The 24,137-nt window shown below is 36.5% G+C and overlaps 2 protein-coding genes across 4 annotated transcripts in view; one reads left to right on the top strand and one right to left on the bottom strand.

Annotated features, from left to right (window-relative positions):
• The window catches only part of LOC127862709 (uncharacterized), a 59,022-nt gene extending 54,911 nt beyond the window's left edge, over nucleotides 1-4,111 (bottom strand). Inside the window, exons 1-2 of one of the 3 annotated variants that reach the window (XM_052401969.1) lie at nucleotides 3,927-4,111; nucleotides 2,448-2,505 (exon numbers count right to left, since the gene is read on the bottom strand). In XM_052401969.1, the coding sequence (XP_052257929.1) occupies nucleotides 2,448-2,505; nucleotides 3,927-4,025 (157 nt within the window). In that variant the 5' untranslated portion in view covers nucleotides 4,026-4,111. Of the gene's footprint in view, nucleotides 1-2,340; nucleotides 2,506-3,926 lie in introns of all 3 variants that reach the window. The other 2 variants (XM_052401967.1, XM_052401968.1) reach the window with 2 other exon arrangements.
• A 1,622-nt stretch (nucleotides 4,112-5,733) lies between these two features.
• Nucleotides 5,734-23,822, top strand: LOC127861678 (clumping factor A-like). Its single transcript, XM_052400365.1, has 4 exons — nucleotides 5,734-5,889; nucleotides 19,602-21,429; nucleotides 22,094-22,256; nucleotides 23,513-23,822. The coding sequence occupies exons 1-4, from the start codon at nucleotides 5,734-5,736 to the stop codon at nucleotides 23,820-23,822; spliced, it is 2,457 nt and encodes an 818-aa protein (XP_052256325.1).
• Nucleotides 23,823-24,137: the final 315 nt, after the last annotated feature.

The following is a 24,137-nucleotide window of genomic DNA, read 5'->3' as shown; positions in this document are numbered from 1 at the left end:
TAAAAACAATAACACGAGAAACTATAAAAAAAAGATGATAGATCAGTGGGTGCAGTGGTAATCACTAGTAGCCAGGACAGAACACTTATCTTCCTTTAGGCATTTTAATCGAAACAATTAAACATGAATTTATTTAAGTTTGAACCTAATGAAATAGCCATAGAAATATTGTACTTCATGCTTGTTCAAATTCCACATAGTATAAAACTGTCAGGCCTTTTGTTCAAGCGAATCCTATATATATATATATATATATATATATATATATATATATATATATATATATATATATATATATATATATATATATATACAAGTGATGTTGCTTTTTGAAAGATATGTGACTAGTAACTGCTATATTTAAGAGAAATATATCGTTGCAGTTTTGGTAATTAACAGATATTTCTGAAAGCAAAACTGTATGTTTTGCACAGAATTTGTGTTGGGGACTTAACTACTCCATAGTAAATAAAAAGTCCGTGTAAACGTCTGTGTGTGTGTTTCGAAGTTTATGAGGTCCTTCCGCGCCTGAGGCGGCATTATGGGAGGTATCGGAATGTGCCTCAGCACTCTTATCTTATTAACTAACATGACTCACGAAAGAATTTTGAATAATTGATGCATTTTCCATCTATTTAGTTTTTACTGAAGTCAATCTGTGTGTGGTCTTATGATGTGGGGGAAGCCGGAGTACCCGGAGGACACCCCACCTCGCAGGTATGGTCACCACCAACTAAATGAACATGCGCCGGAGCGGGGAATGAACCCGGGTCGCGTCACGCGTGTGTACCATCCACTGAGCTGAATTCACATATGTTGACGATCTTTGAATGTTTTTAAATAAATAATGCGTAATGAGAATTGACAATGGTATGTATGATTTGTTAACCCTAGTAATATATTATAATAGACACATGCAAATGACAGAATGAATACTATGTGGCTATGTCTCAATTTTACTCGATTTCGTTTACAAAAATTAAATAGGTTGAACTGTCGGATTCGATCATTTTTAATCCACGCATACTGATTTTGTGCATGATTTGTTCGCATCTTTAAATCAATGAATAATATTAAATAAATAATGCAATTATATTGATTGTGTGAATGTGTATATGTTTCAGATATTTAAAGGTATTGAAGAATACAAATATTGGAAATACATATACTACTTTAGATTAAAACTATGTCAGCATACAATGCATAAGTATTAGGAGACTTGTCTTCATGCGACGAAAATGTTTTGTTTTATAACAACGAGAGAAAAACATAAACCAATTTACAATCTTTGAAGAGTTTTCGTAATCGGAAATCATACCTGGGCGTAAACAACTGAGAGATCGATACGTCAAACGAGACGTTGCGTTTTTAGAATTTTGGATAATAAGTAATATGTCACAAAATGCAAAATTTTCTCTACTTACGAGTGTTCTTAATGAAGGTGTACACGCATATGCTTGGATTTCAACTTGCCAAAGTGTTAACAAGAGTTTTATTTTGTTGTAATGTTTGGCGGTATTTTCATTAAAACTTTTAGTAAAGGAAATCGGGCAATGACATATACAGGAGCCGTTGATAACATTAGTCCCGTTCTGGGAAAACCGAGCCTAATGCATGTGCGTAAAGTGTCATCGCCCCAGGGACAAAACTTTACGCTTTTCAAAATAGTGCGTTTTAATGAAGTCTCTTTTAAAATAAAATCAAACGTTGATGGAAAGTGTCGTCCCTGACAAGCCTGTGAGTACTGCACAGGCGAATCTTAAATAGCACTTCTCGGACAAGCTTTAAGTCCTATTTTCCCAAAACGAGACTCATGTTATTGGTATGCCTGTGGTCAGTCCTCTGCACTCTTATCAGTCGTTGTGCTGTATATTCAATGATTAAACAAGTGTGTTGTCATTCTATTCCATTATTGAATGTACACTATGTATTGTACATTAGTGGAATATGAACATTTCGCACAATAAAAAGATCGCCATATTTGGTATGATGTTTAGATTTCTTTATTACCGTAAAATCATTTTTATTGGCGTACATATCAGTAACGTTGACATCAACAATGATATAATATATAATTTCAATACATTTGTTGAGTGAAATAAATAAGGTTCACACTAAATATTGGAAAACACATGCGGATGATGGAATACAGGATTATTTAAAAGTTCAAGTATAAAAACAAATTTGACTTGTATTTTTTGCGCGCTCTTCATGTTAATTCGGCTTACAAATGATGAACTGGTGATTGTGGTCGTAGAAATATGACCACCATCTTCTCAGCGATTTGGCCTTGACTGGAGGGGTGCAAGGCGAGGCGAGAATGTTGAACTTAATGTCAAGGTCGTTCAAGCCAGGAACGAACCAGTCAGACCACCCTCCGGCAAACCACTGGATCTTGTAAGCGATTATGCGACCTCCCTCAATGATTTGGTCCGCCATGTCTAGACCTGCATGCCAGCGACAGTCGTTTCTCCTTGTACGTGGTCCAACCAGCGTGCATTTAGGCTGCATAATAAGATATAAACATTTGTAAATAAACATTATCTACCAGGGGCTTTTAATCGTTCCTCCCTTTATATCAATTAATATTTCACAGTATATGTCCATAACATATTAAGACTCGCTTTTTTCAGTTTTGGTCAATTATAGGCTTAGTAAAGAAGGCCATTCAATACTTTAAATTGTATTTATTATGTCATTGTTTATACAAGATATCGTATTTATTGTTAATACAAGGATACCAAAATACATAAAGAAAGACACTCAGAATAGTAAATATCACAATAGTGAAAACTATCGGTATAAAATGACTATTAATATTCCGCATATGTAAGGTCGTTTGTTTAACAACAGCTCAAGACTCTCCAACGGTAGAAAACGATTTCGTAGAACAAAAATTGTCAAGTTCAAAACAATTGACAATAGCTGATAAAACGGATAGATGGCAAATTGTACCGATTATTTTCATTTGAGTATAAACATGTGTTCATGTAAAGATTTTAACAGCTCACAACTTAAAAAGATAAATAAAATAACATAGTATGAACTGAACTGGAACATCTTAACAATATTTTCTGTGTTAGTGTAAATATTTTAGTTTAAGTTATATTGATCCGTAAATACGATTCGAGTTTCAGCGGATGCTTATGCTTAAAAAGTAGGATGATGAAAGAACGCTATCGCTCGGTGCAACTAAGCCGAGTGCAAAGTCGCGTCGCTACGTTATTCGATAACATTTAAAGGGGCCTTTTCACGTTTTGGTAAAATGACAAAATGTAGAAAAATTGTTTAAGATTCGCAAATTTTCGTTTTAATTATTATATTTGTGAGGAAAGAATCATATGCATCTTTTGACGATTTAAAAACCTGAAAATTATAACGCGCTGCAACGTGAAACGAATAGGAGATTTCTGTGTTTTCCTTAAATTTAGGAAACTACGAGGATTGCTTATATAAAGCATAAAATACGTCCTGCATTTTATGAGCACTGATGGCCGAATGGTCTAAGTGGTAGATTTTAACTCCATTAGTCCAAGTCTCAGTGGTTCGAGCCCTGTTGAAGGTACCTTTTTTTTTCTTTTTTAAATTTTTATTCTTGACTTTTCACTGGAGCGTTTTAGATCCAATGTTTACATTTATCAATATAAAGCATTTCATGACAAACTTCAATACTTGCCAAAATCTGTGAAAAGGCTCCTTTAAACTGATAACTTTTTATACATGGTCTTATATAATCACCTATGTAATTTGCTATAACTCCAAAGAAGTCTAACAAGTTCTATTCCGGTTAATCAACTTCAGAAAGTAATTGGCATACAATAAACAATAAATCAATTACACGAAATTACTGCAATTTGACTTAACTACCATTGTATTAGACAAAAGCATACAACTACAAACTTAACAAAACGTGAAATAAAATCTACCTGAGATGTCGAGTCGTAAATCACAACATCAGATCCCACAGCGATGGCTATGCAAGCAACGAAAAACACTGCAACAACCTTCATTTTGATGTTGATCATCAGCGAAGATTGCGTCCAAAATGAAGACGTGTGTCTAATTTATATCCACTTTGATTTCCTGGCGCGACTCTCGTAACCTGTATTTTCGACAAAACAGGACATGAATCACGTCGAGAAAATTTTCAAAATTGCAAGCATTGGCAATATCTTGATGGCTTAACCAATAGTAAGCTATCGTTGTAAAGTGACTACGTGAGACAGACCATAAACATGTTTTTGAACTTACCACGTAACCAATGAAATGTCAGCAGTTAATAATATTTCATTAAGGAAGTGTTGATTTGATTTCAAAATAAACCAATTGAAGATTATTCATTGAGCTGTTTACTAGCTTATGAAGGTTATACAAAATTGTGAAACACGGTTCAAAGCAAATTGTAGCTCTTAAATCCGGTATCTTGTATTTAATGACATCGAATACGGACGCAAATACCACAAACGTATTTATATACGACCCTTCGATGATTAAAAGCGTTCCTCTCGTGAATTTAATTATTTAGAACATATATAATATCACGAACGCATTAAATATGTGATATTGATTATCACAACACTAAGACTTCGCGAGAGGAGTGTATATGGAATACATGTATATACCATACTTGAGCGAACACGAATACGAACATCAAGGCCAACTTTATGCGGATGAGCAGCAGCAACATCACGTGAAGACAATAAACAGAAAAAGAAGGATACGGAAAACGAAATAAACCACATTTTAGCAAGAACATGCATGCATGTGATAACTTTTTTAATATTTATCATAAATGTTTGTCCAGTGCATCGATACATATATACATATACAGCCATCGCCAAAGGAACATAGGTTTCGGGGAATAGCGCGAATTACATGTAATAACATAATTTGAATGAAATATAAAATGCAGAAAGAAATACAAAATCATGCATACATGACGAGCAGCGAGTACGAACACGTTTTAATATACTTATGACAGTAAACGACTTTATTAATGGAGTATAAGTCATACGGTTAAGTATAGCAATCTATTGCGTCAACAAATATATATTTCAAACCTTATTTTCTGGCAGCTGGATTTCTGTATAAAATACAATATGGATGCATCTTTATGTTAGCAATTGATTTATCGTGGCGGTTATCAAAAAGTTAGCAAGTTTTTACACAAAATGCCTGAATAGGGCAGTGTGTTAGGTTCATTGTTTTGTTACTGTAGTTGTTTGTCTTTTATCGTTAAGAACACCGTGCACTGGTGGCGTTATTAGCAGAGTGCCAGAGACATTAGGGAATCTTCTTGAAACACACTGTACTGGCTACAGAACAACCAACACAAGCAGTTTCAATAATGGGACACAACACCACTTCTCCAATATAATCGATGATGTTGTTTACATTTGAGTTATATTTGCAGTTGCAGGTATTAACGATTTTTTTTCTGATAAGGATATGATATCCCAGACGTTAGGTCCTGTGCTTTCTTTTTCTCTAAACAAACAGACCCTCTATAAGAAAAGTGTTAAGACTGAGGTTGGTAACTACAGACCGGTTGCGGTCTTAAGCATCATCTCAAAGATCTTTGAACGATTTATTTATGACCAAGTTGAAGGTTATTTGAATGAGAGAAAGCTTCTGTACAGCTATCAATCAGGATTTAGGCGCGGCTACTCTACAGACACCTATCTTACCCATTTATCTGATTATCATGTTCGTTTTAAGATGAATGAAGGCAAAATGGATGGTATGGTAGTGTTAGACCTACAGAAGGCCTTTGATACTGTCAATCATAGTATTTTAATAATGAAACTTGAGGCTATTGGTCTCCATAGTGATGCAGTCAGGTGGTCACCTCCTATCTCTCCGATCGCCATCAGGTTGTTGACGTATCGGGTACTGTGTTTTCCGAGGCCTCCATCTCTTGTGGTGTTCCTCAGGGCTTCATCTTAGGTCCCCTTTTATTTTTAATTTATGTGAATGACATGGCCGCTGTGGTTACAAATAAAATTTTACTTTATGCTGATGATACTGGCATCCTGGTAGCTGGTAAACACATTTCAGAAATTGAATCCATTCTTTCTAGTGATCTCGAACTTATTAGTGAGTGGTTAGTTGACAATAACCTGTCCCTACATTTTGGTAAAACGGAGTCCATATTGTTGGCTCAAAGCCCAAACTAAGGTCAAATCCTCAGTTAAATGTCTCTTGCAATAGTGTCTCAATTACTCCATCAAATTCTGTTAAGTACCTAGGTGCTATATTGGACCAGTGCCTGTCTGGTGAAACCATTGCTAGGTCAGTTATTACAAAGGCAAACTCCAGGCTCAAGTTTCTATACAGAAAAAGTAAGTTCTTAAAATTGCACACCAGAAAACTCCTTGTCATGTCCCTTATACAGTGCCACTTTGACTATGCCTGCTCCTTTTGGTACCCTGGTCTTATTCAGTCACTTGAAATAGGCGTCAAACTACACAAAACACGGTGATTAGATTTGTTCTGAATATGGATAACAGATCCCATGGTGGTCAAGAACAGTTTTCATACTTAAGTTGGCTGCCTGTTTCAAAAAGAGTAGACCAGGTCATACTAAGTCATGTACATAAGGTTAAAAATGACCTTGCACCAGAGTATATGGGTGAGCATTTTAAGCCATTGTCTGGTGTGCATAATCGTTGTACTAGGTCCAATATGGTAGCTCAGCCAGAAGATGATCATTTTGCTGATAATTTTACATTTGTAGACTCTGGTCGTTTTTCCAAACCAAGAGTAGGTAGTTTTGGTTCTAAAACATTTACAAATAATGGTATCAGTTTATGGAACAATCTTCCACAAAACATCAGGGATGTATCGAAACCTAATCATTTCAAGGGTGCCATCAAAAAACACGTTTTACAGTCTTTATAGATTTCTTTAGTATAATTTTTAGTTTGTATTTTATGTTCTTTTAAAAACTGTAATGCATTTTTAAATCTTTTGATCATTATGGTGCAATGATCTCATGTTTATTTTTATTTTATTTTTAAACTCTTAGTGTGCTACAAAGTGTGTTTATTAACTACATATGCAGTGTGATACTTTCTTAAGCAACTTCTGTGATATAATGTACATGTGATAATATTTGTCATAACTTAATCAGTAATATACTTGATATATTAAACAGTATATATTTGATACATATAAACTATTAAATATTTAATACATGACTGTCTCATGGTTACTGCCACCAATATCAAGGACCACAATGGAAATAAGTGAAAATCATTTTTCTCTTTTTTGTGTTATCCTTAATATTGTGTGTGCATTCCATGGTTTACTATGTATATTGCTGTGATAATATATTTCATGTTGTCTGCATTATGTTTGTAACTATGTTATGTTCATATTTTTACCAAATAGAATCAATCAATCAAACAATCAGACATTTTACATCAAGGACTTAGATCACTTTTCATTTTTGTGTATACAATGCAAAATACCACACAAAACTGAAACATATTGTTATAAACCCATATCAGCAGCATGATTTCCTTTCTAAATGTAATACAAACTTAATTTCAATCATGAACTTGTTATTTCAAGAAAACAGGCAACCAAGAAAAATAAAAGAGCGAGATAAATATACTAATGCAGGGGCTATAGCTATAGTTCTTGTGCACTGAACTTCTCATCAGTGAGATCTATCCATATATGAAGTTTCGTGTGAATGGTGTTATAGCAGCAGTAATTAGTTTTATCAGAGACGTAGATAACAGAGATAGGCAGCTCGCCAAATATCTGTTAACTCTCCCACGTCAAGTGGTTTTGGCGAAATAAGTGGAAATGGCTTGTGCTTCTTCTGCACCTCATAACTCAGTCACTTCCTCCTGGGCATGGCCAAACTGAAAATACAAATGAGCATATCAGATGAACACTAAATCATGTGATATGTATTATATGCTATTCTAAATTTAAATAAAAAATATAAAGGCCTCATGGAATTTAAAAAGAAGGCATATAACCATGCGATTTATAATGTTTCATATGTGAATTCTTTTTTTTTCTTTCAGCATTTTAACCCGACAATATTCAGGCTGTTCTGATGACTTGTTATTGCATATTGTGATAATGGCAATTTCTCCATACGATATAACAGACTACTGCATTTGACATCCCCAAAAGCCAGTTACCTTTAAAATAGGATCTATGTGTGTTACATGAATGTTACATTTTAACTTAAATCACTTCCAAAATACAAAATTCCTTTTCTTGTAATAGAATGAGCTTCATTTTTTATAAATTCATTGTCATATTTCTGCAAATGAACACAGAAAGACAAGAAACAACCAATTGACCATTTACACCACACAATACCTGGTAATAAGACAAAATGTTGTCTTATTTCCAGGTATTGTGTGGTATTTAATATTACCAGAGCTAAGACACCTTATGAAATTACCTTCCTATATTATAAATTGATCAACACGCACCTTTATCGAATAAATAATTATCGTTGCAATATTTGTATTGAAACACATTCATTTTCAAATCAATATTAGGCATGCATAACTCAAAGGAATACAAACAAAGATGAAAAGATAATGCATTAAATGTTGGCTAACATCTTTTATATATGGAAAATAAAATCTTGAGTTTAACCCCGAGGGGGGGGGGGGGCTGAGATTTCCGAAATGTTACCCATTTTTAAACCGGAACTCTGATAAAGTAGACCATTTAGATACATGATTTTTGAAAAAGCATACCCATTTGTATACGATACCATTGAGAAAGTTGACCCATTTCAATACAAGATTTTCGAATAAACTGGACCCATATCATACTAGAATTCAATCTTTATCATTTTAATACAGTTTACTTATTGAATTTGCTTTTATATGTTTATTTGTAAATTGCATATATATTTGATACCCATTTACATACAAGAATGAAATATATCATACCCATTTTGATACTGATACTTTCACATTTATATGCATTTATATACAAGCGCATTTCTGATTTCAATACCCATATCTATACTAAGACGCTCAAAACCATACCCATATCTATAATTTTAGTCGAATTACACATTCCATATTTTCGGCACACCCCTATATACCCGTATATAGGAAGTTACACCCCCCCCCCCCCCCGGAAGGTTTACTGAACGATAGTTGACCTAATAAACGGATTGAAACTTCAGTCGGACATCGGATAGTATAACTACGGAAGATCAGGCTAGTTGTTTTAATCCACGAGGATGTATCAGTCGTGTAGACTATTATGTTGTTTTACATGATAGGGAAGCCTCTAGTGTGATGGGAAAACGCGGAAAACGTGAAATTCACCCAACCCTTGCGGTCACGTAAAGTTTACGCAAATTGCTGGACCATGTGCTTTAAGGACGTACCGCGTTTGAAAAAAGAAGTAATAATCTGAGATCCTTAATTGCGCATATTATACCGTAATTACTATGAATTAAGTTTGTTAGTCTTCAATTTTGACACCAACGTTTTAAGCAAGTATAAATGTATGAGACTTTTATTTTTCATATACACAGATTTTCTCATACTTTAATGACTCTGTATTGTCCGACAGTTGTGTTTTATCCGAAAACATCTTACCGGTAATTGCGCATGACAAATCACAGCTGAGTTTTTTATTTACGGATAACGGTAATACAACCTTGCAGATGAATAAAAGAAGTCAGCGGACATTTAAGGCCGCTTAATATTGGTAAATAGACGCGTGTTCTTGATCAATTTATTATTTCACACGAAAGATTTAAGTAGTTACGCAGTTGAATTGTAATAATTAAAGGTTCAAACTACAGTATACAAATGCTAGTCGTTGAACTCTCTGGTCACAGTTCAACATCGGGGTATGTAATAACAACAAACTTATACATCTAGATGAATTAGATATATTTAAAAAAAAATACTTTGGGGAATACGTTAGTGTATCAAAATTTTCAGTCACAAAATAAATGATTTTTTTCAAGTGTCAGCAAACTTAGAATTATTGCTGTTTAATCGACCCTGCTGCAAATTGCGATCCTTAGATCAAAAGTAAACATGTAAAAATATAGTAACATTTGCAATGATAATATACCTAAAGGTTAGTTTTATTTTAAAAAAAGTATTGTTCATATTTGTTTTATAGTTCTTACTTCTTTTACAAACACCTTAATTCTTGGCTGAAAATGAAAAGAAAAATAACCATGTTATAGTGCATGTTTGATATACCTTCTAATGTAATGTACTATCCATGCTTGTTACATACATTTAATATATCACATATTTCCCATATATTGTCTTAATTAAAGATTACGTGGAAATTACATGGCAATCACAGATATTCTTGAATTAATTAATTTCATTTCGTTAATTAGAACGAAGACGGTAGTTAACTGAGATAGTACATCCGCTACGCATGCGCATCAGTGTGCTTCCGCTAGTCGCAAAGTGAATTTGCAATCAAACGTAGTTTGATACATTGGTGCAATTTGTCGACGTAAATTGTTATAATCCGTTGTATGTTTTGATAATTATATATATAAGACATTTACCGATGAATATACGATAATAGTGGAAGGTGTCAACGTAGTTGCGCCGTGAAAATTCAAATTAGTTTGCACGTGGTGCAAACATTTCTAAATTGCCAAATATGGCGGACGATAACATTAACAGCGATTCTCGCGGAGAACCGGAGAAAAAAGCGGTTTCTAAGGTAAAAGCCCCGCAAAGAATATTACGTTTGTTTGCTAGTTCACCATACGATCATTATTTCACTCATGTATAGTGCAGCGCTATAGGTGCATGGGCCTGTGTTGATTGAGCTTGGAAACGTTGTGTTTTTAAACAATCTACACTCATTCTTTGCCATATTCGACCAGCATAGCTCAAGGCCAGCCGACCCAATTGAGCAGACTATTTAGAAGATACGCTGTCTACGCAATCTTCCGTGGTGTAATTAGCGGATAGGGTAGCTTCTGATTTCTCTTGGCTGCACTGGCCGCATATAGCATACGATTCATTTTTGTATGACGCGGCTCTTAGATCAATGGCAAACAACACTGGTCGTTTTACACATTAAGTCGTGGTCATGACATTAATATTCGTAAATACAACCTAATTGTCGTAATTTCGATTTATATTTTGTCGATTTACTAAGTTGTATGAAGAAATAAAAAGTATACAATATAATGTGTCGTCATTACGAGCTGATAAATAACGATATTTTTTTATCACGCAATTCACAATTGAGCCATACTGATGTCAAATGGAAAGCATCCCATTGTTTTATCTTATTTTGTACAAGCCAAAATCCAACTGCGATTGTCCGCTTAAGGTTACCGTATGGCGGGTGATTATTCACCTCGTCATTTCTAGGAATCAGCTAGAAAACAAAATTAATCTGAAAAAAATACCGTATTTTCTTATTTTAAAGGTTCGGTTTTCCTCGTGTCCGACAGTTTTACTTTTTTTCTCCCAACGGACGTTTAAATCATATTTATTCCATTAGTATTCGGAATTATTGTTATTCCATTAGTATTCGGAATTATTATAGAAACCAAATAGTTATTCCAATTTAAATGAGCATAATTTATATTACTTGGTCCATCATGTTTACAAAAAAATCATCTGGAAGCTAAAGAAACAGAACATAATGTGTATTAAGGCCACAATCATATACAGTTCGTCGTCGTTTAAATGAAATCAATAAGGCAAATATATATGCTCATGCGTCAGAGAAAATGTAAACATGTAGTAAAAATGCTGTTATTTCTTTCTACAAATATATTGCATTTTTATGAGAATGCCAGTAGTGTATCAGAAGGCTCCCTCTTTTTTTCTAAGATCAGAGCATGTTTAAAATAAGTACTTCAATGGACATAGTTTATGCAGTTAGATAATATATACACAATTTCAATGTGAACACAAAATTATATTTATCTCATACATATATATATCATCGGCTCTTAGTTCACATAAAATCGCAAGGCATATCAATATAGATTTTCTGGTCTCATTCAAGAATAAAACAAATTTTAAAATAATTTGTCTTCGTTTATAAACAACCGGTATAATTGTATATCTGAAACTGTTTTGTAAATTACATATCAGAACAAAAATGGTCCATTTTTGGGGTTCCTATATCTTTCAAAAATTGGTTTAAATACGTTCTAAATATGTATTTATTATGTTTTATTTGCCTATAAATACATAATTTTGATACAAAGACATCGTGTTATTTATTGAGAAAAAGCTGTAAACATAAACAGAGGGTGGAAATCAAGTGACGATCAAGATGGCGAGGTCCGTGCCGCAACCGGTATTTTTCGCCGTTGTGTACCCTTTATTACTTTTGATTTATTTTTAAATGTCGCTCACTTTCCAGGTTTATAAGTAAGAAAGTGATTAGCGTTCATTTCGTATTAATATTCTCTGTATATTTCGATTTTACCCGCTACAAATTTTCAAAGCGGACGCTGTTGCATAGTGAACCCACATAGAATTTTTGAAGCAAGTAATTCGAGATGAAGAGCGAACTTTCATAACTGGTATTTTGTATAAGGCAATAACCCATTTAGATTCGCAAACCAAATATCTGGGAACCGCTGGTACAAAGGTTACTGAACCCATTGTTGTTTGATCGTTGTAAAGATAAGTCGAACCCTCTCTTTTCCGTCTTGTCTCCTCCTTCATGTGTTTTCTTCCATGTTAACGATATGTTTTGGCATAGCTGTACAGATGTACCCTTCGTATGACCCTCTTACAAAGACGTTTAGTCCGTGGAATACAGTATATTTGTTACCAAGGAAAACTATGTACTTCAGGGTTGAACAAATACATACCATATAACACTTTAATGTTGAATTAATGAAATATTGTTTAAATCATGTCCAGTATGCAACATCTAGCAACCTCTATTTTATTGCAGTATATATACAATTGGGCCTTGCTCTGTGAAAAGGGGATTTTATGCATGTGAGTACATTGTCGTCCCAGATAAGCCTATGCAGTCAGAACAGGCTAATCAGGGACGGCACTTTCCGCTTTTATGACATTGTTTTCGTACATAAAGTCTTTTCTTAACAAACATCAAGTTTAGGCGGAAAGTATCGTCCCTGATTAGCCTGAGTGGACTGCACAGGCTTATCTGGAACGACACTATACGCACATTCATTAAACACAATGTTCACAGATCACGTCTCAATAATATAGCAAAATAAAAGGAAACAAGTGGTTTCTATAAAGATTTAGAACTGGCAACCATTACTTTCCAATAGAAACCGATAGATGGGAAGGTATTGATATTTCAGACAGAAAATGCATACTCTGCAATCTTAATGATGTAGGAGATGACTTCCATTTTTTTGCTGAAATGCCCATTCTTTGAGTCAGACAGGAAAAAATATATTAAGAAATATTACTTCTGCAGACCAAATATGTTAAAATATAAAGAATTACTATCAAGTTCCTCAACTATTGTATTAAAAAACACTTCCAAATTCATGCAAATACTAATGAAAACATTTTCTAGATAATTCAATTAGTTTCGAGCACTTCAAAATAACTACAATTATTTATAAACATTGTAATATGTATCTTCCATGCATATTATAAAAGTTGAGTTGTGTACGCATAGTTAATTTTACGTCACAACGCAAGAAAATGTCAAACTACTATGATACTATTGTTGATTTAAACTCTGCTCTAAAATTTATGCGCATGCATAACATGTATTTTTTTTAACAGTGCATTCTAGTTATAGTGTAACAAACATATTAAGAACTACATGTACTTATTTTCTTTACTTATTGTGCATTCAGTCGTCGTTCGTTGTAATCTCGTTGTAATCTCGATGTTGAAATATGTTGTACCATGTTCAATTAACTTTGATGTACAAACACAATAACGCCCGTTTTTGTTAGAACCCTACTGTAATTAGACTGTTATAAATTATCAAATACATGAGACTATTAAACTCACCCCATATGCATCTGGTTAATCCTTTAAGATATATCCATTGAACATTACTAGATTATTCCACTTGCTCTATAAATGTCCAAAGTTAATTCAGCGTGAATCGCACATGTCAACAAAACCTCTACGTCTGTTACACTGACCCGATTAAATCACGTGACCAAGTCTACTTCACCCGTCAATCATTTCCCCACGCGCTTTTCAATAACCTATAGTTTGTTTCAATATTTGGTGCTACTATACATTTAAAAATGTACTACGCCCAGGTAAAATTCCAATAACTAGTCAAATAATCAACTGGAAACCCACCCCCTCTCCAATTCCTTAAATAATAATTACCTAAAAAATGTAAGTTAGTTATTTTTCGAAGTAGATCTTACCTAACCATGTCATGTGCAAATTATGTTTATATTACTATATTTTTCCGTATACTCATGTGTTGCTATTGTAACTTGAGTTGAATAAAGTTATGTTCTGTTCTGTTCTGTTCTATAAAGAAACCAACAAAATAATTGGTATAAAATTCGAATTGTTTTCGAGTACTCAGTTTGCTCAAAAACATACATATTTTTTAATTAATACTGATGGAGTCAGAGTGGCCAAAATTAGTGAAAGAATGTTTCCTTTGACTTTCTATAAGATATTCTTATGTTGTTTTCAGCTGAAAATAAATTCGAAATCCTGCAAAACATATGTACTTAAGTTACATCATTTATGTTATTAATCGTTTATAAAGAGTATATGATAATATAATTAACATAAACGTAATTATCTGTGTTTCAATGGAACTTTTCAGCATTATAGCAATCGTAAGTTGTGATAGAAAATATTGAAATTGAAAAAATCACAAATTTTGACACACACAACCGTTTTAATGAATATTAACTATGTCATAATAACATGGTACCGTATATTATCTTTCTGCAGTAATCATTTTAAAGTTGAACTATTTCTGAGCGATAACAAATAACGCATGATTTGGTTGTGATAAGTGTGTATATAAATTTTTTTAAACAGCACAGTATAGGCTTAGAAAGACAACACAACGTTGCAAATCGTCTTAAAGCATCAGTAATGAACACACATAATCTTGTATTCTCTTTATGTGTTTGATGTTCCCTAAAAGGAAAAATACAGAAAAATCACCAGCAACAAAAGTTTATTATTGGACGTGTAATTGTAGCGACAGCAAGAATATTGCATTATCTTAAACATATGGCACAAAACCTCATGAGACCAAAATGTTATAAGTGCTTTACATCAAAAGCTCATCTTAAGACCCGTAGTACCGATAAGCTATATCTGCCAATACGAAAATACTTTTAAAAAGACAACGAGAAATTGCTGCTTAGATGCATAATTACATGTATTAATGAACTTCGGATGTACTAGAGTTTTAAGCAGACTACTAGCATGTCGATGCTGAGCTATATTAACCTTAACTGTATATTCAAAAATTATGCACAGCAGCACAAGGATGTTTGAAGTGCGTTGACTACGTCTTACAATCTATTTTTCTTGAAATAATTCATGCCGTTCACTAGTAAATGGAAGAATTAACATACGAATAATTAGTAAGATAGCGGTCGATGTTTTTAAAATAAAAACTTGTAAAGTTGTCATTGAAAACTATTTTTATCGTAGGCACTCAGAGTGGAATGTTACATGTAATTACAGGAAAACTAAATTATGTTATCTTGTGACAATGGTTTTAAGCAAGCAACGAACTGCCAATTAAGTTCATGGTCATTAAATTGTAAATGTTGACCTTTCAGTAGCCTTTAATATAATTGGTTGTGGTTTAAGTTACGCCATCATTTTGTGATGTTTGAATCGTTAGAGAGGCGTGTCTTTCAGCATATATAAATGGGTGGTGTATGGAGTTTAGTTTATTCCACTTCTGCGTTTGATTAAAAAATAGAATAATCAGAGGATATCGAGTGCATCATGAGGCTGCTTATCGTAAGTCAACATTTTTTATTCAGTAATTGCTTTAGGTTTTTATGAGGATTCTTTGTTTGCATTACTTAAAATATAGCTTAGCATGATTTTCGCTCCATAAAAGTACTTTTAATAAATCTGTTCGAATTTTACAACTTTTTAGCATTTCATAACTTAATTAGAACGTTTTCACGTAAAAAGAAATTCGCAAGCAGACGCATTGTGTGGGATCCTTCCAACGCTCGAGAACACCAACTATTTGAGTCGCGTTCTGAGAAAACTGGGCATAATGCATGTGCGTAAAGTGTCGTCCCATATTAGCCTGTGCAGTCCGCACAGGCTTATCAGGAACGACATTTTCCGCTTTTATGGTAATTTTCGTTTAAAGAAAGTCTCTTGTACACGAAAATCCAGTTATGGCGGAAAGTGTCGTCCATGATTAGCCTTTGCGGACTGCACAGGCTAATCTGGGACGACACTTTACGCATATGCATTATGTCCCGTTTTCTAAGAATGCGACTCATATTATTACAGCTTTTGTAAACTAAACGTACTATTTGTTGTGCTTATTTTTGGCTTTGTAACAATTCCTCCTGGAACATCATTACAAAATGAAATAAATAGGAGGAAATATTAATTGTTTCGTAACAGATCATAAACGCTTATAAGATGTGAACATTTTGTAATAATAGCCCATGATTATAAAGTTCTTGGCAATGTATTTCTACGTATGTTTGCTAACAACGTATGGAATGAAGTCCCGCAATAATTAATACTACTGCTTACTAGATGCATCTAGCACCTTTGTCATAAACACTTATTCATTCTACCTACCCAATGGTGGCTTGGCTTCAAGTTTCCTGTCTCTCCTGCATGTGAAGAACCGTTAAATGTTTTATTCGTCCCCATTAAAAAGATACACAGTAGAATGTGAAACTAAACCTTTCTCACAAAAGGTCGAAGCAATTTTGTCCAACAATTTATCATTAAATAATCAGTGTACTATTATTTCCATCTTAAATTAATAACAGGAGATAACATCGTCACTGCAAATTTTATAATATTAATTGTATTACTACACTTATGACAATCATACAGTGATATTGTCGGTTCAAGCGTTACATCGTCGCATTCAAAGTCAACTTAAGCTAAACACTAAATTGTTCAATGCATTAACCTACCCAAAAGTCGTGCTGCGTCACATTGTCATGCAAATTTCACCCGCACAAGCCCAATTGTAAGCGCCCACGACGTTGTTCCCTTGCTAGACAACGACACGAGCGAACGACCGTCTCGCGACGTTAACTGGTCCCCCGTTGAATATAACCGTTGACTCCGTTGACTATAATATACAACAGGTACAGGCTAATGTATCGGCGATTTTAATTGGATAACGCGAATACCAACCGGGAGCGCCGTTCGTGACGTGACGTTTCAATGTTATGGTTCGCACGCGGGGTTTCCCAGATTATGTTGTTAAATCTCTCTATCATTCAGTTGATAACTAGATCAAATACAAAGATTCACATGCTCACAAATCAAGAATTTTCACTTTTAAGTAACGCGATGATATTATGTATCATGTAGTATTCAAGTTGCATATGTATTATGAATCTAATTTGACTAGAACGAGCTTTTATTCTTACCTGTCAGCTGTCAAAAAGTTCGGGAAAATAAACCGGAAATGGTTCACGGATTACTTCCCCTGAACCTCGAATATTCTCGCGATATGTTTCTAAAAATAACCGGACCAATTTTGGAGCGGTAAAATTAGCTTGTTCCAATCCCTATATAGAGAGTATGCGATAGATAAGGGTAGGTAACCAATCTACTCGCGACGTCTCCCAGCAGCACGGAACCGACCAAAACCAAGTGGGCTGGTGATATCGCGGCGACTTTATTATGTCCATGGATTAAAAATGAGCCTGTCCTATCGTTGTATTTGGCTTCAAAACTATTATCATTTTTAAATGCGTCAAGCCGAAAAGTACGGAATCCGGATAGTGCCATCTATAATCTCGCCCTTCTTTCATCAAGGGCGACACTAGACACACGACGCGACGAGATCTCGCTTATACCAGGGCGACGGTCGCGTTCATAAAGGGCGACGGTCGCGTTCGTAAAGTGCGACGGTCGTGTTCAAAGGGCGAGAAATAATCTTTGAAAACGCAACAGTCGACAGGCGATATCATTACAGCAATATTTGAACAGAACAAATATGGCGTGTCGCCGCGACTGTCGCGCAAAATATCGAGTATTGCTTCGTGCGTCGTGTGTCGCGGTCTGGAATTAGACCGCGATACACGAGATTCGGATAATATCGTGCGTCGCCCTTTGAACGCGAGACACGATACACGAAGCGATACACGATATTTTGCGCGACAGTCGCGGCGACGCACGATATTTTGCGCGACAGTCGCGGCGACGCACGATATTTTGCGCGACCGTCGCGGCGACGCATTATATTTTGCGCGACAGTCGAGGCGACGCACGATATATTTAACACGATATATTGCCTTGTGGGCTACCTACACAAGGGCGATATATTGTTTAAAAAATAGCGTGCGTTGCCGCGACTGTCGCGCAAAATATCGAGCGTCGCCGCGACTGTCGCGCAATATATCGTGGGCCGCCGCGACTGTCGCGCAAAATATCATGTATCGTTTCGTGTGTCTAGTGTCGCCCTTGATGAAAGAAGGGTAAGATGATAGATGGCACTATCCAGATTCCGTAGAAAAGCGCTCTGTTAAAATTTCTCATCTGCAAGACAACGTCGATGTTCTGTATTAAAGATATTTCCAGTGATAATAAATAATTGTATTTACTACTTATTGAGCATTAACAGCACTTTTTATCAACGATTAGTGGACGTGTGGCAAATCATAAATATGCGTGTTCAATGCGCGCATGTCAAGTACATTATCGGTAGCTACAAGAGCATGACAATGACAGCCTATATACACCATTACTTAACATTTTAATGAGTGACACTTCAATCCATGTCGCACACTTTAAAATCATAAAAGTCTTCGTATTTTGAACCTCGACAATGCATAAAAACGGCATGTGTGCGCCTTATCAATATTCCGACATAAATAGCATGGCAGGAACTTGAATATTAAAGTTGATTACCACCACTTCAGCTAGATCAAGGCTAAAATAAACCCAGATACTAAATACAGTGTTAATTAGTGCAACAAACTGAACTCCCAACTTAATTTGTCATTTGGAACTAATGATTTTTAGATATAAAGATCGCATACTTTGCTCAGTATTCGTTTTTCCCAGTTGTAAGTCCATGGATTAAAAATGTGCCTGTCTTATCGTTGCTTTTGGCATCAAAACTAGTATCGTTTTTAAATGCGTCAAGCCGAACAGCGCTCTGTTAAAATTTCTCATCTGCATAATTACGTCGATGTTCTGTATTAAAGACACAGTAATAACAAATAATTGTATTTACGACCTATGTCTGCATTTACAGCGGTTTCTATTAACGATAAGTGGACGTGAGGCAAATCTTAAATATTCATGTTCGATTCGCTTCTAAGTGTGCAAGTATATTTAATATTTTTACTTCATATTTTAACACAGTTTAATTATTCTTCTCGATATAAAAACAATGGTTCAAGAACGACATCACGTATCAATTTATCTCGTCTTCTACAGGTTAACTGCATTCTCCTTGCGCATGTGTACCAGTTTGCCGCCAAGCCTACAACACAGGCGCAGGACGACGCAAATGTACGTGACAGGAATTCTTCCACAGTTGCATCTAAGGACGGCTTAGAAGTACCTGAAAGAAAGCCGACCATATGGGTACTCGATGACGTCACAAAACCACCTGGCCTAAAGCCAGCAATAATGTCCCTCAATTCTAGCGCAGAACCACCTGGTACAAAGCCGATAATAGGGGCACTATATGCCGGCGCAAAGCAACCTGGCAGAACGCCTTCCAAAGGGGCATTCAATACCAGCGCAGAACCACCTACCAGAAAACCGGCCATAGGGGCACTCAATGACGACGCTGATCCACCTGGAATTGAACCGACAACAATGTCCCTCAATGCCAGCGCAGAACAACCTACCAAAAAGCTGGCGATAGGGGCACTCAATGACGCCACTGAGCCCCCTGGCATAAAGCCATCCTTAGAGGCACTAATTGACGCCACTGAACCACCTGGCATAACGCCGGCTATAATTCCCCTCAATGCAAGCGCAGAACCACCTGTCAGAAAGCCGGTCATAGGGGCACCTAATGACGACGCTGAACCATCTGGCATGGAGCCGGCAATAATATCCCTCAATTCCATCGCAGAACCACCTGGTAGAAAACCGAACGGGGCACTTAATGACGCCACTGAGCCACCTGGCATACAGCAGTCCTTAGGTACACTCATTGACGCCACTGAACCACCTGGCATAAAGCCGGCTATAATTTCCGTTAATTCCAGCGCAGAACCACCTGTCAGAAAGCCGGCCATAAGGTCACCTAATGATGATGCAGAACATTCTGGCATAACGCCGCCGCTAGGAGAACTAAATGGCGGCGCAAAGCCACCTGGCAGTAGGCCACCCAAAGCGACACTCAATGACGGCGCTGTACCACCTGGCAGAAGGCCACCCATAGGGACACGCAATGACGGCTCAGAACCACCTCGCAGAAGGCAAACCGCAGTGGAAGCTCATGACGGCGCAAAAAGACGTGGTGGTAAAAAAGATGACTGCCGTAGACGTAGTGATGAAAATAATAGCAGGATAAAATCGAGCATCGAACCGACCGACTCCCATACCGAATCTGAAAACAAGAACATGGATGACACGAAGTTGCAAATCGTCATCAACATTAATCAAATTTCGAAGGAATACAGCAGCACGTCTTATTCAAGCTCTTGGGACACTGATACAAATACCAAATACGACGAGCAGACGCCAGCTCAAGCCGGCTCTTCGGGCACCGATACCATCACCAAATACGACGACGAGATGCCAGCTATGGCGAGCTCTTCGGGCACCGATACCAATACCAAATACGACGACGAGATGCCAGCTATGGCGAGCTCTTCGGGCACCGATACCAATACCAAATACGACGACGAGATGCCAGCTATGGCGAGCTCTTCGGACACCGATACCATTAACAATTACGATGACGAGATGCCAGCTATGGCGAGCTCTTCGGACACCGATACCATTAACAATTACGATGGCGAGATGCCAGCTATGGCGAGCTCTTCGGACACAGATACCATTAACAATTACGATGACGAGATGCCAGCTATGGCGAGCTCTTCGGACACCGATACCATTAACAATTACGATGACGAGATGCCAGCTATGGCGAGCTCTTCGGACACCGATACCATTAACAATTACAATGACGAGATGCCAGCTATGGCGAGCTCTTCAGGCACCGATAGCCTTACCAAAAACGACGAGGAGACGATACCTAAAGCAAGCCCTTGGGACACCGATGCCTATACCAAATACGACGAGGAGATGCCAAAGTCAACACCAAGTAGTGATGGATGTATGTATAAGAAGGCTCAATGATGTAATGTTTATCAATCTTTTTTGTAATTATTTAAACAATATAATGAACGCGGAATAAAGAAGATACGCACTCCTCAACATTAAGGAGAAAGCTAATTTCGTGTGAACGCTTGTTCATACATTTAAGAAGGTACCAATAAACGGCGTACCGTTAAGTATATTTAAAATACATGGACAGCTACATCATTTTCAAATGCAACCTACGTTTCTGATAACGTTTAATATATGAGAACTATTAATTATTTGAGGTGAATGTATTGTAATATAAGATTTTAATCAAATACAAGGTCTTGATTGTAAACATCAAAATAATGTCCTTATCAACGAAATTCATTTGCTGGGGTATTTTACAAGTATTTTAAAACCATTCATTTGCTGTAAAACTGAACAAGACCCTACGTTAATACTTTTTACAATCATCTGGATGTATATTACGACATCAATTGTTAACGAGGTTTTCTTTGTCACTTCTGTTTCATATTCTAGATAAATATGTGTTTTGCAATTTGAAGTTGTTTTAACACAAAACAATATACAATCACTTCTGCACGCTGAGATCAGACTTCAATGTATAGTAACAAAAGAAGTCGTTTTGCAAAAGCTGGCAACTCATTTACGATATTTCTGATGTGTGTGCACAGGTCCTGATTGTTCATTCCCTGCCGGACTAATCTGCTGTGAAACCGGCATGAACTGCGGGTCCGCCACCGTCGGAGAATGCTTCTGCCAGTTCGGAAATATCCCGGACTCAGACGACGTGTTCGGATGTTGTGAGAAGCTTGATTTTGCTTTGCACCGCATGTTGTATTTTAATCTAATCATTTCGAATATCTAGTCCTTCGATGCAGACAAGCCGCAAACATAGCAATGCCTTGATGCGCATCATAACGGTGGTGCACTGGATAAGGTTATATACCCTAGTGGAATCATTTCAAACATTTTAAGTACCAAACGAAGTCCAAGGCTATCAAATATGTATCACGCTTTTGCCTTGTACTCGCTCATAACTTCTGAGTTCGATCTTATCGAATGTTGTACGTATCCATGCTTTTCATTTTATATTGTTATATATTTGAATCCAGTCAACGCCAATATTGTACGTGAATATAAGAGCGCTGTGTTAAAATATTTATTGAACCGAGAGTGAACAAGTGAAAACGCTTCATGATGATGTCCATTTTGTGACGAAACGGATTCATTGCTTCCTAAATAATATACGTATGTGTATTAACAAAACAACAACAACGTTCATGATGTGCGAAGGAAGACATTGACAATGTTTGAACGCGTTTGACAGACATATTCGTAATTATACAGAGTAATTGTTCAATATAATATACTATAAACAATTCATTTGCGTTTAAGTGTTTCTACTGTTTTATCTTAGTATTTGAAACCACATAACTGGAGTTTACTGTCCGCAAAAAGCTATTAAAGTACATAGGCATTCTCGGGACTAAAAGAGGACCGAATACTTGCGCAACAGATCCCGTACAACATATTTTGTAAATGCATTGGCAATATGTTCTGTTTGAATTTCGAACTTGATGAAATCCTAAAAAACTGGATGTGGATTGAACGCGAGGCCGACACCATATCCACTACGCCACTGCGACCTTAACTACTGTGGCGTGTAATTCAAGTGTACACCAATATGCGTTATACTTACTCTTTATTACTCTGTTTTATACTTAAGGTCTGAAAAACTGTACTGAAGGACAGTCGTGCAAAATAGATGGAGATTGCGCCCCACTCAGTAAGTACACTAGAGTAGTTTAAAAGTATTACACTACTAGTAGTCACTAGCCGTGGGCGTTCATTATTAATTTATGTCTATATGCAACAAATTGATCTATACAAGTATTGCCTGTCTTAAGGTAAACATCAGAAACTGATTCTACTTTGACGGGGCAGCCGCTAGTTTCTTAAGGTTAATACTACCGGTAACACTAGTGAAATAACTTATTATGAAGGCTCATTCTGAAGGTAAACGCGCATAATTGGTTTAATATAAACTCCACATGACGATTCACTATTCACAGTTGATAAACTTCCCCCAGGCCCAGCACCCGAACTACCGCCACTACGATCCGCATCCGACCTGCCGCCACTACGATCCGCAACCAAACTACCGCCACTACGATCCGCAACCGAACTACCGCCACTACGATCCGCACCCGACCTGCCGCCACTACGATCCGCAACAGAACTACCGCCACTACGATCCGCACCCGACCTACCGCTGCTACGATCCGCACCCGACCTGCCGCCACTACGATCCGCACCCGACCTGCCGTCACTACGATCCGCAACCGAACTACCGCCACTACGATCCGCAACCGAACTACCGCCATTACGATCCGAGCCTAAGCTACGAAATTTAAGGAAGCACACGAGTAGCAATGGGTCTCGTTGACCTTGAGTCCCGAGGTAAGATCAGCAATGGAAGCCGCTTACTTGTCTTATTTGGAACGTTAAAGGTTTATGCTCTCAATCAACTGACGTCGACGTTGTATGCTACATAACTTACTTTGACTTGGCTCTTCTGTGAAAAGCACGGCATCATTCTGGTGGAAATAAAACAAAACTTTTTGAACTCATTGAATGTGTTAGGCCTAAATGTAACTAACAAGCGAAACGTTATAGTGCTGGTCCTGTTTAAGATACAAATATGCTTTCAGCTTA

The sequence above is a fragment of the Dreissena polymorpha genome, chromosome 16 (assembly GCF_020536995.1).
Source record: "Dreissena polymorpha isolate Duluth1 chromosome 16, UMN_Dpol_1.0, whole genome shotgun sequence".
Taxonomy (NCBI): Eukaryota; Metazoa; Mollusca; class Bivalvia; order Myida; family Dreissenidae; genus Dreissena; species Dreissena polymorpha.
This window is presented reverse-complemented; position numbering and strand designations above follow the sequence as displayed.